General features: G+C 46.2%; 1 protein-coding gene across 1 annotated transcript; it reads left to right on the plus strand.

Annotated features, from left to right (window-relative positions):
• Window positions 1-7,051: 7,051 nt before the first annotated feature.
• HPX (hemopexin) lies at window positions 7,052-17,352 on the plus strand. The gene is made up of 10 exons (XM_012456768.3): window positions 7,052-7,222; window positions 7,367-7,425; window positions 7,539-7,610; window positions 7,792-7,913; window positions 9,577-9,730; window positions 10,434-10,646; window positions 10,913-11,044; window positions 16,491-16,621; window positions 16,705-16,867; window positions 17,006-17,352. The coding sequence occupies exons 1-10, from the start codon at window positions 7,143-7,145 to the stop codon at window positions 17,263-17,265; spliced, it is 1,386 nt and encodes a 461-aa protein (XP_012312191.1). The 5' UTR covers window positions 7,052-7,142; the 3' UTR covers window positions 17,266-17,352.
• The last annotated feature ends 1,014 nt before the right edge of the window (window positions 17,353-18,366 follow it).

Consider the following 18,366-nt stretch of genomic DNA (forward strand, 5'->3'; position numbering starts at 1 on the left):
CCATCCCCAGGCCCTACGGAGGTAGGCAAGTCCTTTGCCTATCTGCCCTGGGGCTGGGAAGGATTGTGTGGTTGAGGGTGGTGAGGGAATGACCCCTGCCCAGCACACGGCCAGTAGGTGCAGAGAGAACAGTTTCAGGGTCTGAAAGCAATCTTCGAAGTCCAAGCCTGGGCAAGGGAATTGAGGCTAGCCCAGGTAAAAGCTGCTTGTGGCAGACTCCATGGCTAATTTTAAAAGTCATCCCTGAATCCCTGGAGCCCTGACCTATCCCCTTTCTCACCTTTCTAAGATTGCTGCCCCTTCCCTGCAGTGGAATGAGGGTCCTCACATTGTCTCCTGAGTTCTAGTCTGCCAGAGTTTGGCTGCCATCTTCAGAGATAATTGAAAGCAGCTGTCAGTGATGATTTGGGAAGTAGGGACCATGGTTTCTCTCTCTCTACAAAAGACTGAAGCTTACAGAAATGGGTCGTATTGTTTATGAAGAGCAGAGCCCAGACTTGAATCTGTAGCTGTCATACTCCTAAATGGTAAGTTATAGCGTCCTGTTCATCCTTGTGCCCCTTGCACCTGGCATGATGACTGGGAGAGAAAGCACCCAACAAGATTTGGGGAATGTTGGATCTGGGAAGGTTGATCATGAGAGGTCATGGAAACGATCAAGACATCCATCTGCTATAGCACAATTCCTGAGACTGGGATAAGAGGGACTATCCATGGACCTGTGGAAGACCATGAAGGTTTTGTAGAGATCAAGGGGGCCCCACTTGGACTATATGGAAGCCTTGGTTATGCTTACTTCCCTGGTCCTCTCTGCCCCACTTGCTGAAACCTGTTAGATAGGCCTGGTGCAGTGGCTCACGCCTGTAATCCCAGCACTTTGGGAGGCTGAGGTGGGTGGATCACCTGAGATCAGGAGTTCGCGACCAGCCTGGCCAACATGAAACCCAGTCTCAACTAAAAATACAAAAATCAGCCAGGCATGGTGGTGGGCAACTGTAATCCCAGCTACTTGGGAGGCTGAGGCAGGAGAATCACTTGAAAAAAGAAAAAAGAAACCTGATAGACAGGTGGACGGACAGATGGGCTCCCTGAAGATTCTAGTGCAAGTGCTTTTATGGAGCCTGTCCCTCTGGCTCTGATTATGAGTGGAATGGAGTAAGCCCATGCCCTGGCCAGCATAGATGGTGTGCTCAATTATCAGTCACGCAGCACCAGTGGAGTCCTCCCTGAGAGCAATCAGGTAATGGTCTATTTTTCCTCACCCCCATCTTGAGCAAAACACCAGCAGTAATACAGAATGGAAACTCAAAGCTCCAGCCCTCAGCCTCTCACATGTTTACATTGGGAACATCTAAAGGTAGTAGGGGAATAAAAAGTCAGCAAGGGTGGCCTTGGGTGGGATGCTGCAAATGGCTCCTCTGCTAGCCCAAGGACAGGCTACTAGGGCCAAGTTCCATAAATTCAGATTAGGTAGTCTTCCTATGCGATAGAAAAGGCACATCAAGGTGGAGTCATTCTGTTCCTTCTAAATCCAGCCATGGTGGACATTTTATTTCCAATTCAGGCATTGGGCCCAAGTAGAGGGATGTAGTGCCTGACAGTGGAGGCCATGTCTTGAATGATTGTCATAGATTTGGGAGTCACAGCAAAGCCTCTGCTGGAACAGGTCAGAATGTTATTTTGTGGTCTGCAAGGGTTCACACTTTGCTCATACAGGACTGTCTGGTGATCAGAACAGACCTATGGCCATCTGTGGCCACAGGTTCATTTATTTATTGAACAAGTATTTGTTGAACACTTACTATTGGTCAGAGTAATGGGCCTTGGGAATACAGAGAAATGGTCCCTGCCTTTATTAAGCTTGTAGTCTAGTGGAGAAGGGAGACAAGCAACAAGGAACCAAATGTGTAATAATAATTTGAGTTCAAGCTGTGAAGAAAATGAATAGAATACAATGATTGATAGATAATATAGTGTTAAGTAGAGTGGACAAGGAAGGCCTCTTAAACAGTGACCTGCAGGGTTAGAGCAGGCTGGATAGGGAACTAGCTGTGTTAAAAAAAAAAAAAAAAAAAAGGAGATAGAGATATTCAGACAAAGGAAAAGCAGGTACAAAGGTCCTGAGGGGTTGAGATCTTGATGTGTTTGAGAATCTTAAAGGAGGCCAGGGTGGCTGGAGAGGAAGGAGGGTGGAGGGAGAGAGGAAATAACAAGTTTGGAGAATTAGGCCTGACTTGGATCATTTAACTCAGGTAAAGAGGTTTGGGTATGGTTTGGAGTACAATAGTAAACCACTGAAAAGTTTAAGTGATAGGGATGAAGGGGATGCCTTGTGAAACAAACTGGAAGCTGGATGGTGATTCTGTGGGGTAGAAAGAGAATTGAGAGCGAAAATCAGAAAACAATTCAACATTTCTAAACTGTTCCCCTTGAAGACTGTGTATACATTAGAATTACAACTGCAAGAAAAAAAATTTTAAGCAGGAGCATAAGGCAATCTCATATATATTTTTAAAGATCACTGTAGTTACAAAGAATGTGTTGTTATATAGTTACAAAGAATGTGTTGTAGAGGAGCTATTTCAATGGTCAGACAAGAAAAGATGGTGTTTGCCTTACTGAAGAGGCAGAGAGAAATGGACAGATTTTACGTATAATTAGGAAGTAGGAACAACAAGATTCAATATTTATTAAATACATACAGTATTTCAGGCATTGTTCTCAGTGCTAAAGATACAACAGTGACTAAGGCAGGTAAGATCCTTGTCCTGTACACAAAGGCAGCATGGTGGACCGTGGGGTGTGGAGCTGGAGCAGTCAGCTCATGAGAGCTCATTGTCAAATTTGGAGTTTTGAGAGGTGGTTGTTAAAACCCAGCTATTATTAAAAATCAAACTATATAAACTTAAATACATTCTATTGAAACCAAGGATAATCAGTACTCAAAACTAATTACTTCCTAATTATTTTACTACATTTTATGATTCCCTGTGCTCTTGTCATTATTCATATCATATCTATATGGTAGGAATATTGTATGTAGTGTGTTACTGCCCATCCCTTCCCAACTCTACATTTGGTGATATTGGTAGCTTAGAGTTGGCCATGGTAGGAGTATTTATATCACAAAAATCGGCAAATATTACAAATCAGTGCTTTTTCCCCCTCTAGAGAGCAGCTGTTAAATATTTACCAGCATACCCTTGATAGGAATACACTATCTTTGTAGGAACAAACCCTTGGGAGTCAACACCCAGGGTTTAAATCATAGCTCTGCCACTTGCTAACAGTGTGATTTGTCCAGGATACCTAATATTGGCTTCCTTGTTCATAAAATGGGACTAATAGTACTGCCTTTGTCTGTGCTGCTATAACAAAATGCCTGTGACTGGTGATTTATAATAAACAAAACTGTATCTTTCACAATTCTGGAGGCTGGGAAGTTTAAGATCAAAGTGCCCAGCAGGTTTGGTGTGTGGTGAGGGCCTGGTCTCTGCTTCTTTGTTGGTACCTTGAATGTTGCACCCGCTAGAGGAGACAAATGCTGTTCATCACGTGGCAGAAAAGCAGAAGAGAGAGAATCCACTTCTCAAAGCCCTTTTTATAGCAGCATTAATCCAGTCATCGGGCAGAGCTCTCATGACCTAAACACCTCTCATGAGGCCCCACCTCCAAACACTGCCACATTGGGAATTCAGCTTCCAACACATGAATTTGGAGGGGACAAAAACATTCAAACCATAACAAGTGCTATAGAAGTGCTGCATTTGTATGTATAGATTGCTCTGACATGAATTATATAATTCATATCAAGTGCCAGACACATATATCCAATAGATATGAACAAATTATTATTTATTGGTAGAGAAGCAAGAATGGACTATTCAGAAAGCCCATTGTAGACTGAGCAAGAGGAAATGTTTATGTGGGAGGGGTCAGCTGGGATCAGCAAGCTCTTTGGCTGCCTGGGGCTTTATCCCTAAGCCTTCTAGCCCTGGGGAAAGGGGACATTCATTTCCTGCTCCCTGGAGTATACAGCCACAGGCTTCAGGCCCAGCACACCTAGCACTCAGTGGGCCCCGGAAGAAATGGCTAAGGTCAGAGAACTCAGGTGTACAGCAAAGCAGGCTGGATGTGTACAGAGCCATTCCAAGGGACAGTGGGTCAGTGTCTGGCTTAAATATGGCTCCTGGCAATGCAGGAGGAAGCTCTTTCCATGAAGATATTTGCAGGTTCATATTCAGACCCCTTCTGGGAGAAGTCAAAAAGCTGCTGGTTAGGAGGATTGAGAAGACTACACAGGAAAAGAGATGATTGAATTTCTCTGAGCTCAAATTCCCAGATAAGAGATTGAGATCCCCAAATCCACTCTGGGCAGCAAGTTTTTCAGAGGAACGAAAAGAAGCATAGAAGGGGGCATGCCACTAAAGCTGCACAGCCGGGGCTGAGAGGAGTGAGGGACGGAGGCCATGGAGAGCCACTTTCAGGGAAGAAGAACTCCTGGGCTCCGGCCTCCAGTTGAAGGGCGGGAGTGCACTGATTCCTGCGGCCTCCAGGGGGTGCTCAGGCCCAAGTATCGACAAGCTGCTTTTCCTCAGCCCAGGCAGGAAGCCTGGGAAGCACTCAGGACACTCAGAAGGGACCTCCTGTAGTGAGGGAAGAGAAGGAAGGCTGCTCAGTCTTGAGTAACCTGAGAAGTCTTGGCTTGTACCCTGTGACCAATACCAGAGTGGCCAACATATCCACAGCTCTGGGTTCCCAAATGCATACAATCCTCTCAACTCCTGCCCAAAACTTGAACTTCAACCTGGACTGGCTGCAGTGCAGATGACTCTGCTGGCCTTGTTCCTGGGTGGAGCAGGAGGCTCCAGTAATGGTATCTAAGCCATGCTGCGGTACACAGGTGAATTAGGAAGCAACAGGGAAAAGGGACCATAAAGTAGTATCCTGGGATGGATGGATCCAGGGGTGCTGTGAGGGGGACCAGAGATGTGTGGGGAAGGAATCAAGCTGAAAAACAATCATCCAGTATATGTGCTGTATGCCCTCAAACAGCCCTGTTAGGCCAGAGGGAGCCTGCAACCCTGGACCAGCAAGTCAGTGCAGGACCCTGCTATGGAACCTCTCACTATGGGTTTTCTGTGGGGTGTTTGTTTCTCGGGCTGAAAGTTTCCCTCTCCCCAGGTAGGCCCAGCAACATCTATAGGATTCAGACAGGGTTCTGACAGCTGAAGATAAGTTGTTGAGAAAATTCCTGATGGAGGGTCACGGGGTGCTCAGGAGGGAGAATATAAGGTTTCCAAGACTGAAAGGAAGGAGTAGTGGCTCTCATTGCCCAACACCCAGAAATCAGACATGCCCTGCAATGGAGAGAAGGTGAATGTGAGACATTGGCTGTAGCAGCAATGGCATTGGCCATGGTGCCAAGGCCTTGGAGAGTCCAGCTTTGCCCACTGACCTATGAAGAGGGAATGATATTCACAGCACATTTTCATTCATAAGTCAGGACATTGAGTCTGATGGCAGAGGCCTGGTGACATGTTGTTCCAGAGGTCCCAGAATCTTTGTTTTCCTGTTGGAAGGAAACTTTGCAGAGTAGAAAAGGGATCTGAGACTTTTGGTAAGATTATAGATGGGACTGTCAGGGGTATGGAGCCATCTGTGAGGGATCGGGGCTCTTTCAGCCTTGGCTAGGGAGCAGGGGTCCTGGAACCTCATCCTGCTCCATAGGTGAGTTTGCCCATAATTCTTTTCTGACCCAGTAGGCAAATCTCACATAGAAATGGGGCAGCTTTGGGAGTGGGCCCACTGAGGGTAGCAGGTGAGTCCCAGGAAGAGATGAATGTGGGGCTGAGGCACTGGAGAGGGAAACAGGACGTCAGATAAAGGGCATCTGTGACAAGGGAATCTGTGACTCCTAGATCTCATTATGCCTAATATCATAACCTACCCCTAATTCCTGATATTCTCCTGCCCTAGGTGGGGGAAAATTGTCAGAAATTTGACTGCAACACTGCTCAGTACTTGAAATGCATTTTTGCATTTTTGTCATTCAACAAATATTCATGGAACAAATATTATATGTCAGGCACTATTTTAGGAGTTAGGGATAGATAATGGTAAACAAGACAGGTGAAATAAAGCAAAGCAACAACAACCATCACCGAATAAGTAGACAGATGAAAGAATTTCAAGTTTTAGTAAGTGAAATAAAACAAGCAAGGGTCTGAAATGGCTAGATAAGGTGGTCAAGAAAGGCTTCATTAAGAAGGTAGCATTTAAGCAGGAGTCAGCTGTAAATATTGTGAAATCCCAGTTACAGTTCTGTTTGTTCTGTGTTGATTAAATAAAGCATTTCCCCCCAAGGTGAAAACTACCAAGAAAGACTAATTACTAGTAGTGGTGGTGCTCTCTGGAAGAGAGATACCGCCTCTTCCTGCCTCATTACTGTCAACCCTTCACTTCCAGGCACTTTTTGTAAAGCTCTTTGCCAGTCAGGGAAGGGGAGAGGCTGGGCATAGGGGTTGGACATTTGACAACAGTGAGACATTATTGTCCCCAGACTCACTAGCCCAAGGGTAAAGCTGAAGAGGCTTGGGCATGCCCCAGAAAGGCCTGTGATGAAGCTTGGATAAAGCTGTTCTCTGAGTATTTCTAAGTAAGTTTATCTGTGTGTGTGGTTACTAAATGTAATAAGCATTGCTGTCTCTAGCTGCCTTAGAGCAGGGCTTGACACAGTACACAGAAATATTAGTTCCCTCCTTTTCTCACCTCTCCCATTGTGGAGATAAACTCAGTCACAAAAAGCGACCCTCAGTCTACTTGCTTTCTTGACTTATGGGTGCCTGGACCCATTGCCAGTGTGAGAGTTACAGCTGGACATCAGCAGTGTAGGCTAGTCACTGTTCGAAAGTTGCTGAAGGGGGTTGGGGGCAGCTGCCGGGAAAAGGGAGTCTTGCATTCAGATTTCTGTCCAGACCCTGACCTTATTTGCAGTGATGTAATCAGCCAATATTGGCTTAGTCCTGGAAGAGAGCTCATTCCCAGTAGAGTTGGAGGTGGGAGTGGTGCTGCTGCTGCCAACTCTATATAGGGAGTTCAACTGGTTGCCCAGAGCTGTCCTGTGGCCTCTGCAGCTCAGCATGGCTAGGGCACTGGCAGCACCCATTGTACTGGGGTTGTGGAGCCTGTGCTGGTCTCTGGCCATTGCAAACCCTCTTCCGTGAGTAAATCAAGAAGTAAAGGATTGAGTTCTGGGCTAGTGTAAGGCAGGGTCAGTTTTTAGGCTTAAGTCAAATTTGGGTTCAGGAGCTATGGGAAAGGGATAGGTCCCAATGGACCCAGACATCTATCTTGTTCTTCCCAGGACTAGTGCCCATGGAAATGTTGCTGAAGGCGAGACCAAGCCAGACCCAGATGTGACTGGTGAGGCCTTGACTCCCTAAGTCTGTCTGTCTGGTTGTGTCTCTGCATTTTATCACCTTCTGTTTTGTTTTGTTTTTTGTTTTAACTTTGCCGTCTCCCTACCTCCACCTCAGAACGCTGCTCAGATGGCTGGAGCTTTGATGCTACCACCCTGGATGACAGTGGAACCATGCTGTTTTTTAAAGGTAGGAGGGACTGAGGTTGGGGCATTTAGGACCTTAGAGTTATTCTCCTTCACGAAGGGTGTCTTTGTCTGTGGGAGGTCTTAGGAATTATCTGAGTATATCACTGACAGCTTCTCTGAAATGGTCTTAGTAGGTCAAAGATTTCTCACTGGGCCCTTCAGTGAGTGTGGGTTTTTTTCAGGGGAGTTCGTGTGGAAGAGTCACAAATGGGAACGGGAGTTAATCTCAGAGAGATGGAAGAATTTCACCAGCCCTGTGGATGCTGCATTCCGTCGTGGTCACAGCAGTGTCTTTCTGATCAAGGTACTCCTGGGCCAAGATCAAGGCCAGGTCGGAAAGGGCTGGAACTGACACTAGGGACTCTTCCCCAACATGGCCTTGGCATGGAGCCCATAGCAATAGGTAGCAGATTTCTTTCCCCTGTGCCCTCCTTTCCTGTAAACGCTCAGGCTAAGCGGGTGTGCATGCATGTGGGCCTGGCAGGCGCACCATCGAGTGACTATTCTTCAGTCCTAGCCTTAGTTCTACAACACTCCGCTGTACCTCACACTGCTGACCATCTTTTTTTTTCTTGGCAATTTCTTCCCTTGCCTCCCATGACCCTGTATCAAGTCCTCTCCATAGGGCAGGGCAAGTTGTTCCCAGCACAATGACACCTGGCCAGAGGAGCATGTGGAGCATGAAATTCATTCTGCTGTGCTCACCAAGTCCCATATGACCCAGGCTGTGTCTGCTCAGAGGTAGGGGTGCATTCTCCTACCTTGCCAAAGGTGCTATGTGGTTGGGGAAGCCCTGACTGTTGGCTTTGTTTTCCCTCCTGCCTCTCTTCTCTCTCTTCTCAAATGTCTCATTCTAGCTCAGCCAGTTCCCTAATGTTCCTTGGGGAGCCATCCAAGCCTTTCCATATACCTTCCCTCAGTGATCTCACCCATCACCATGGCCCTAAGGACTCTCTATGCTGTGGACACTGGATCTAGATCTACCTTCTGAGCTCTAGACATCTCTTTCCAATTTCCTGGGAAAAATCTCTGACTTATATGTACCATAGGCACCTAAAATTCAGCATCCCCCAAACTAAGCTTAGCATCTTGTTTACAAACCAACCTTTCCTCCTGTGTTTCCTGTTTCAGTAAATGACCCCAAAATGTGCCTGATTACTGCAAACCAAGTGCACATAGGGTCTCATGATCTGGGCCTGGGTTATCTTCTCAGGTTTATCTCCTTCCCTGCCACATTCACTGTGTGCCAGCCATACCAATCTACATGGAATTGAGCACACTGCTTCCTCATGTTCGGGCTCTGCGTGCTGCTCCCTCTGCTGGTAACACTCTTTCCTCACTTGTCAACCTGGAAAATTCCTGCTGTTTTTTTCAACTCTTGGGCCCAGTGCTTCCTCTTTGCTGTGAAATCCTCCACAACTTCTCTAGGCAGACTTAGGCACTCTGTCTATGTTCTCAGTGCATTCTTTACACTACACCTTGGTGGTTGCAAGGCTAGAATTGTAGAAGTCCTTTCTGCTTTTGTCCAGTGAACTTCCTGAAGTGAAAGAGTCTTGTCATCGTCAGTGCCTCTCACAATGCCTGGCATATAGTAATCATTCAGTGACTCTTTCTTGAATGAATGAATAAATAAATGAAGAAATGAATGTACTAATGTATGGATGATTGCAGGATAAACATTGGTGGATGTGTTTGTCAACACTGATGGTGTTGCAGATAAGTATGCCACAGGAGTGTCTGGTTGTACATGGCTAGAGGCAGGTGTGTTATAGTAATTGTGACTGGATTTGCACAAATTGAGGGTGTGTATTGTGCAAAAGGACAGCACATTATCTACAGATGGACTGAGAATGTATGGGGCCACAGGAGGATATTGTATAAGCACAATAGTTAAAAAAAATGCATGTAAATACAGAATGGCAGTATCTGAGGATGCACAGTCAAAAAGAGAGTGCTTTTGAATGCAGGGGGACAAAGTCTGGGTATACCCTCCTGAAAAGAAGGAGAAAGGATACCCAAAGTTGCTCCAAGAGGAATTTCCTGGAATCCCATCCCCACTGGATGCTGCTGTGGAATGTCACCGTGGAGAATGTCAAGATGAAGGCGTCCTCTTCTTCCAAGGTCAGTCCAGGCTGGAATCTAAGAATCTAGAGTAGTGGTGGGTTGGTAGTGATGCCAATAGTGGTGCTGATAGTGGTAGTGATGGTGGTTGTGGAGCTACTATGTGGCTTTTTAAGGAAGGGAAATAGAGAAGCCACTTACGGTCTAGAGGTCGTGTGTGGGAAGGAGAGGAAGTCATTCTGGTGAAGGTAACTGGGTATAATTCTGTGTGAATAATCTGTCATTGTTCCCCATGACCCTTAAGACAAATCTACCCTCCTTAGTCTTACACACAGCTCTCCATGGCCAAATCTCTATTGGCCCTTCAGCTTTGACTTTTATTATACTTTTACCTTAATGCTAAGCTCCAGAAACCATACAGTATTCTCTGTTCCATCAGTTTGCTTCATGATTTGGAATCTTTCCTGTCTCTGGAGTTACATCTCTTCTTGTTGTGTCCCTTGTAACTCCTACTTCAGATTTCAGTTTAAGTATCCTCTTCCCTGGAAAGCTTTCCCTGACTCTCCCCACTGCCCTTGCTGAGCTCATCCTGTGCGCTTTGCTGCTGAATTTTGGTGAATGATCACCCTCCTTTAGCTGCCTTTCTGATGGCTGTGAGCTCCATGTGGTCAGTACCATGTCTGGTCCATCCTGGGACCCAGGGAAAGCACAAGGGAGGGCATAACCTGGCCTCACCAAATCCCTGTTGATTGATTGGACAAAGGTGACAGCGAGTGGTTCTGGGACTTGACTACGGGAAACATAAAGAAGCGTTCCTGGCCAGCTGTTGGGAACTGCTCCTCCGCCCTGAGATGGCTGGGCCGCTACTACTGCTTCCAGGGTAACAAATTCCTGCGCTTCAATCCTGCTACGGGAGAGGTGCCCCCCGGGTACCCTCTGGATGTCCGAGACTACTTCATGCCCTGCCCTGGCAGAGGTAAGAAAGCCCTAGTACTTGAGACCTGTCAGAATTTATTCACCTTCCCTGAGCTTGTGGATCTCATGTGTCATAGCTTTCACCTTAACTCCATGTTGGGACACCTTGGCCTTTAACCTAGCCCCATTTCCATTCTGGATCTTCCCATTGCCCTCATATGGGGAAACCCACATCCCCACTAACCCCAGCCATCTCTTCCACCTTGGGCCTCACTCTGAGGTCCAAGGTGGCCTCTTTCTGTGTTCTCCTCCCATTTCTTTCCCCAGGCCATGGACACAGGAATGGGACTGGCCATGGGAACAAGACCCACCATGGCCCTGGGTATATGCGCTGTAGCCCAGATCTAGTCTTGTCTGCATTGACGTCTGACAACCATGGTGCCACCTATGCCTTCAGTGGTGAGAGATGCCCCCAACTCCCCCAGTGTGCCCTCACATCTCTTGAACTTGTGTCTCCCATTTTTGACACATTTCTCCATTGTCATCACTGTGTCACTTATTTTGTCCTCTCTGTCCTCCATCTTTCTGCATGCCCTTCTGTATCCCTTATCTCCCCTCATTGAGGCATATTTCTCAATCTTGCCTATCCCAAGTCCCTAACTTCATCCACCTGTCTACCATCTACTCCCATGGCTGTGCTCTCTGTGGACCTCTCTGGGCCCCTGTGACTCCTTGTGTTCTCCTTGCTCAATGCCCTGCTGAGCCCTCTGGCTCTCCCTTGCTCCCTGGACCTCTATGTGTCTCTGTACCTCCTTGCCTCCCTTTGTTCTTGCACATCCTTCTGAGTCCTCTGGCTCCCTCCGATTTATCCTCAGAACTCCATCTTGTTCCAGGCTCCTAGTTCCTATGTCCAGACCCCTAGACATAGCACTGCCTGGGGATGAGATGTTCTCATTGCTGAGAACCAGCTGAGAAGTGTTGGGTACTTTAGACCTTCAGAAGGTAGCTTCACTAGCCTGTGGAGATTTCTCCTCTGAGTAGCTAATGGAGATACCCCTACCTTGACTTGTGGCATCAATTGGTAAAAGCCATGTAATGACACCTAGGGCTGTTCTGAGTTCAGTCAGGCAGTAAATAGTCATGCTGCACAGTTGAGAATATCCCCAAGAGGAGGAGTGAGCAACCACATCACATCTAACCTGAGAGAGAGAGAGAGATATATATACATACACATACACAAACACACACACACACACACATATAATTAGGATAGTGGTAAGAATATAGAATAGTGCAAATTTTTTTTCACACAAAAATTGTTTGGCTCCTGACCCTTGGACAAATTTGACCAGTTATGACTATCAAGTTCTGTTGAAAAATACATAACTACCTGGAGAGCAAATCCCCACAACAGGATCACACACTATAATGAGAACATACAGCTAAGATGAAACACATATCTGTAGTGAAAATACAACATTGAACTGAGAACATATGCTATAGTAAGAACACATAAGTATCAGGAGAACATGTAACTATGGTGAGAGTCCTTTGGGAGGACACACAGACAAAGTGAAATTCAGAAAGACCTTGAGAAAACAGGGCCACAGGAAACACAGAAGTAGAGAGAGACACCAAGCCATGTAGCGATCACAGAACTTCAAGGCCATGTGGCCATAATGAGAATGCTACTGAACTCCTAAATGAAAATGTCATATATGTTCCATAGCTGTTGAGAGAGCACATGACATGAAGAAAACACCATTATATTAAAAATACCCAGGCCAGGTGTGGTGTCTCACTCCTGTAATCCTAGCACTTTTGGAGGCTGAGGTGGGCAGATTGCTTGAGCTGCTTGAGCCTAGGAGTTTGAGATCAGCCTGGGTAACATGGCAAAACCTCATCTCTACAAAAAATACAAAAATTAGCTGGGTGTGGTGGTACACTACTGTAGTCCCAGCTACTCCAGAGGCTGAGATGGATCACCTGAGACTGGAAAGTCGAGGCTTCAGTGAGCCATGATTATGCTACTCCAGCCTGGGTGAGAGTGAAACCCTGTCTCAAAACAAACAAACAAACAAACAACATATATATACACACACACACACACACACACACACACACATACATATATAAAAAATATATATAATTTATATATATAAACTATATATAACTATATATAACATATATTAAATATATAGTATGTATATATAAAATTTATATATAAACTATATATATTATAACTATATAACTATATAAAATATATAACTATAAATATATATTATATATATAGTTTACACACACACACACACACACACACACACCCCTAGCTAAGGTGGGAATGTACTATCTTGTTGAAAACACCAACATGACCCTGCTACAGCATGGGGCAGGCCCTCTCCTCTCACTGGTAAATGTTTTTTTCTCTATCTGCCTCATAGGTGTTTTTTGTTGTTGCTTGTTTGTTTGAGATGGAGTCTTGCTCTGTTGCCCAGACTGGAGTGCAATGGCGCAATCTCAGCTCACTGCATCCTCTGCCTCCCAGGTTCAAGAGATTCTCTGGCCTCAGCCTCCTGAGTAGCTGGGATTACAGGCATGCACCATCATGCCCAGCTAATTTTTGTATTTTTAGTAGAGACGGGGTTTCACCATGTTGGCCAGGCTGGTCTCAAACTCCTGACCTCAGGTGATCCGCCTGCCTCTGCCACCCAGAGTGCTAGGACTACAGGTGTGAGCCACCATGCATGGCATCTCAGAGGGTTTTTTTATCTATTCTCTTTGCTTCTTCACAACTTTGGCTTGCACATAGACCATCATGTCCTTTCCACCTTCTCACTACTTTATGATCTTTCAGTTTTTTTTCCTAGTAAGATTTCCAGAGAGGGAATCTGAATGGCCCAGTCCATATTTTCAGACCAGATCACATTAAAGTGGTTGATGGCCAGCCTATGTATTGGCTACATTAATGGGTGGAGGACTCATCACTTACTTCGCTGCACAAAGCAGCATAGCTCTGGTTCTCAAAATAGGGTCTCTGGGCCAGGTGTGGTGGCTCACACCTGAAATCTCAGCACTGTGGGAGGCCAAGGTGGGCAGATCACTTGATTCCAGGGGTTCTAGATAAGCCTGAACAACATGGTGAAATCCCATCTCTACTAAAAACACAAAAAATTAGTCAGGTGTGTTGGCATGCACCTGTAGTTCCAGCTAGTCAAGAGGCTGAGGTAGGAGGATTGCTTGAGTGTGGGAAGCAGAGATTGCAGTGAACCATGATTGCACCTCTGGAATCTAGCCTGGGTGGTAGATTGAGACCGTCTCAAAAAAAAAAAAAAAGGGTTCCTAAGCAGGGTAATTTCAGTGGGAAACCTCCCAGGGGAGGTAGATATGTCAGTCAGCACTACATACTCAGTACACAACTATAAAGATAATTTGTGGTTGCAGCAATAATACCATGTATTTATTCAACAAGTATTTTTGAGTATCTGATAAGTAGTGGACACTGTCCTAGGCACTGAGATACAGTAGTCAACATGGCAGGTGAGATACCTGTCCTGAGAGGCACTGCTAAAGTGAGAGAGGACAATAAGAGAGAGAAAGGAGGAAAGAGAATACTTTTAGGTAGTATTAAGGGTTGTAAAGAAAATAAGACAGGATGGTGAGATAGAGGTGAGGAGAATGAGGGCCCTCTTCTGAAGAAATGACTTTTGAGCTGAGACTTCAGTGATGAGAAGGAATTAGCCATATAAAGTGTTGGAGGAAAAGCATTTTAGCGAGGATGAGCAGCACATACTTCAAGGAATCAAGAAGGAAGCCTGGTGAGGCTGAAACACAGAGAAAGAGCAGGTGGGTGGCTTGAAAGAACAGGGAAGGCAGTGGCCAGATTACCTAGACCTGGTAAGGACTTTCAACCATAAAAGGGAGTCATAAGAAGGTCTTGAACAGGGCTGTGATATGTTCTAACTCATTTTTTATAAAAGATCACTCTGACTTTTTGTGGAACATAAGTTATAAATGTAAAATCATATAAGCAAGGAATCCAATTAGCAATTCCTGCAGTTGTCCAAATTAGAGGTGATGACAGCTTGGACTAGGATGATAGCAGCAGAGGTAGTGAGGAGTCATCATGATATGCCATTTTGGAGGTAAAGCTGACAGCATTCACTAATAGATAGGATAGGTGGGGCACAGTGGCTCACACCTGTAATCCCAGCACTTTGGAAGGCCAAGGCAAGTGGATTACCTGAGGTCAGGAGTTCGAAACCAGCCTGACCAACATGGTGAAAGCTTGTCTCTACTAAAAATACAAAATATAAAATTAGCCAGGAATTGTGGCACATGCCTGTAATTTCAATCGCACCATTGCACTCCAGCCTGGGCAACAAGGGCAAAACTCTGTCTCTGAATAAATAAATAGGATATCGGTCAGAGTAGGGAAGGGAAAAGAGGTTTCAAGAATGACTCAGCTTTTGTGGACTTGGCAACTGAGTAGTTGGTGGTTTTGTTTTCTAAAATTGTGAAATACTAGGGAGTGTGTGTGTATGTGTGTGTGTGTGTGTGTGTGTGTGTGTGTGTGTGTGGTGGGGGCAGAAATCAGTTTGGACATATTAGGTTTTGGGTGACTATTGGCACCTCATAAGCATGTCGGGTAGAGCTGATGAGAACAGATTCGAAGTCATCAGCACATAGATGGCATTTAAAGCCCCTGGACTAGGTGAGATTGCCAAAGAAGTGAGGGTAGAGAGAGAAGAGAAGAGGCCCAAACTAGGGGATTCCAATATTTAGATATCAGGTTGAAGAAAAGAGTAATCAAAAAGATAAGAGGAATACTGGGAGAGTCTGGTGTCACAGAAGCCAAGTTCCAAAAAAAGACATTTAAAGAAGAAGGAAATAGTGAGTAATCAAGTGCTCCTGAGAGGTAGGGTCAGATGAAGACAGAGAATTGACCATGAGATTTGGCAAATTGGAGAATATTGGCAACCTGGATAAGAACAATTTCAATGGTTGAGGGAAACAGAAGTATAATTGAAGAGGATTGAGGAAAAAAGGATAAATGGGAGCCTGGATAATTCCTTAATAGGTTGTCGTGAAAAGAGGAGAAGAAAAATGGGGATGCTGGCTCCCTCACTCTCCTGCCACCTCACAGGGAGGGACTGGAGAACATGGCCAGAGTGAGAACAAGGAGGAGAAGTGGTGTTTCCTTTTTAACTTCTGGCCACTGTATCTCATTATCTATAACCACATCTCTATACATGGACACCTGAGATCCTTAGGGAGTGCCCGCCAATGCCATGATGTTGGCCTCATCTGCAGACTTAGCCACTGTTCTCCACACTTGCATTCATTCATTCATTCATTCATTCATTCATTCATTCATTCATTCATTCATTCATTCATTTGAGACAGTTTCACTCTTGTTGCCCAGGCTGGAGTGCAATGGCATGATTTCGGCTCACTGCAACCTTTGCCTCCCCGGGTTCAAGCGATTCTCCTGTCTCAGCCTCTGGAGTAGCTGGGATTACAGGCACACACCACCACGCTGGGCTGATTTTGTAGTTTTGGTAGAGACGGGGTTTCTCCATGCTGGCCAGACAGGTCTCGAACTCCTGACCTCCAGTGATCCACCTGCTTCAGCCTCCCAAAGTGCTGGGATTACAGGTGTGAGCCACCATCCCCAGCTCACACTTGCCTTTGTTTCAGGCACCTGCTGATTCCAGTTTCAACCAGGCCACAGTGCCCAACATTGCTGACCAAGTCTTGTTCTATTTCTCCTTCTCACCTGGCCTCTTCCATCTTGCTATCTAGATGCATTCTCTCCCTCTCATGACTCATTTCTACATTCATCACTAGCCTTTTCTCTGCCTGGGCTTCTGCCAGCAGCCCTAGAGCAAACTATGATATTCCACAGGAGCCCACTACTGGCGTCTGGACACCGGCCGGGATGGCTGGCATAGCTGGCCCATTGCTCATCAGTGGCCCCAGGGTCCTTCAACAGTGGATGCTGCCTTTTCCTGGGAAGAAAAACTCTATCTGGTCCAGGTGTGTATTGGAGGAGAGACTTGAGGTGGAGACTGGGACAAGCATATGCAGCTCTGTATTGATTACTGTCCTTTGTTCTCCAGGGCACCCAGGTATATGTCTTCCTGACAAAAGGAGGCTATACCCTAGTAAGCGGTTATCCAAAGCGGCTGGAGAAGGAAGTCGGGAGCCCTCCTGGGATCAGCCTGGAGTCTGTGGATGCGGCCTTTATCTGCCCTGGGTCTTCTCGGCTCCACATCATGGCAGGTGAGGAGCTTCTGGGTGCTGAGGGGCAGCCTGTTCTGCTACCTGTCTGTGGCATAGATCCCTACCAGGGCATGCAAAGGCCTGGGTCAGGATCCCCATGACATGGAATTCATGCTATGTTTGGTGACTTCTCCCCAGGACGGCGGCTGTGGTGGCTGGACCTGAAGTCAGGAGCTCAAGCCATGTGGACGGAGCTTCCTTGGCCCCATGATAAGGTGGATGGGGCCTTGTGTTTGGAAAAGTCCCTTGGCCCTAATTCATGTTCCGCCAATGGTCCCAGCTTGTACCTCATCCATGGCCCCAATTTGTACTGCTACAGTGATGTGGAGAAACTGAATGCAGCCAAGACCTGTCCGCAGCCCCAGAAAGTGGCCAGTCTCCTGGGCTGCACTCACTGAGGGGCCTTCTGACATGAGTCTGGCCTGGCCCCACCTACCCAGTTCCTCATAATAAAGACAGATTGCTTCTTTGCTTGAATCAAGGGACCTTGGTTGTAAAAGAATCTTACTTCTTTCTTTGAGTTGAAAAATTAGCAACTTCTCTTTTGAGGCTCTTGAGCTCAAACAAGGCTGTGAGAAACAAGGGAGGGGCGGGCTAAGGAGCAAACCTCATCTCTGCACAGATGATTCTTAGGTCCAGATCATAAACTGGCTCTTTGCAGACTGTCTACACATAGTAGGGGGAAAGAGGACCAGAGTAGGAAGAGAACAGTTGAGTTTATACAGCAAGTAAGAGGTGGTGCTAGGACTCTGATCCAACTTGCTGATAGATGACCACAACCCAGCCCCAAGGCATCAGAAACAACAGGGCCTGGGGCAGGTATGCATGTGCAAAGAGGATTGGCTCAGAGAGCTCCAATCTGGGGGACCTCATATTGTGGCTCCAGGTGATTCAAGTAACGCCATTCATGACTTGGGTTGCCATGCGTTAGGCATGACAAGTGGAATGAAGTCAAAGTGGGGAAACAGAAACACACCAGCTGTGTGCCAGAGACAAGTTGGAGAGAGAGGAGAAAGAATGACTTAGAGACCTGGCACCATGAGGCACATTTTTAGAACAGGGCCCCTGGGAGTCTTGCTGGAGCCTCAGGAGCCTACCCAATTAGCCTCCTGGGTATCTGTACTATATAGACCAGAAAATGTCATCTGCAAGGAGGTTACAGTGCTTGGTTATTTTCCGGTCATAAACTGATGAAGGCTTTGGGTTCCAAATTTGCTGACAACTATTTAACTGGGGATTGGGCCCAGACTATAGGTAGCTGTGTCTCAGATGAGACACTATTTCTCCACTGCCTTTACAACCCAGCTGAGGTTAGATGCTGGCTTGTTTCAGGCTCAAAAAATAGCCTGAGATTCCAGCAGAGGGCCCTTACTCTGATCTTCCATGTCCTAGCCTCATTTTCCTTTTCTGTAAAATCGATAGACTGCACCCACCTTCCAGTGACAATGAATATAGACTCAAACCCATCCCGTGGATTCTCTTGGGAAGGGGCTCTGGAC

Source organism: Aotus nancymaae, unplaced genomic scaffold, assembly GCF_030222135.1.
Source record: "Aotus nancymaae isolate 86718 unplaced genomic scaffold, 86718_ANA_hifiasm-v0.15.2.pri h1tg000059l, whole genome shotgun sequence".
Lineage (NCBI taxonomy): Eukaryota > Metazoa > Chordata > Mammalia > Primates > Aotidae > Aotus > Aotus nancymaae.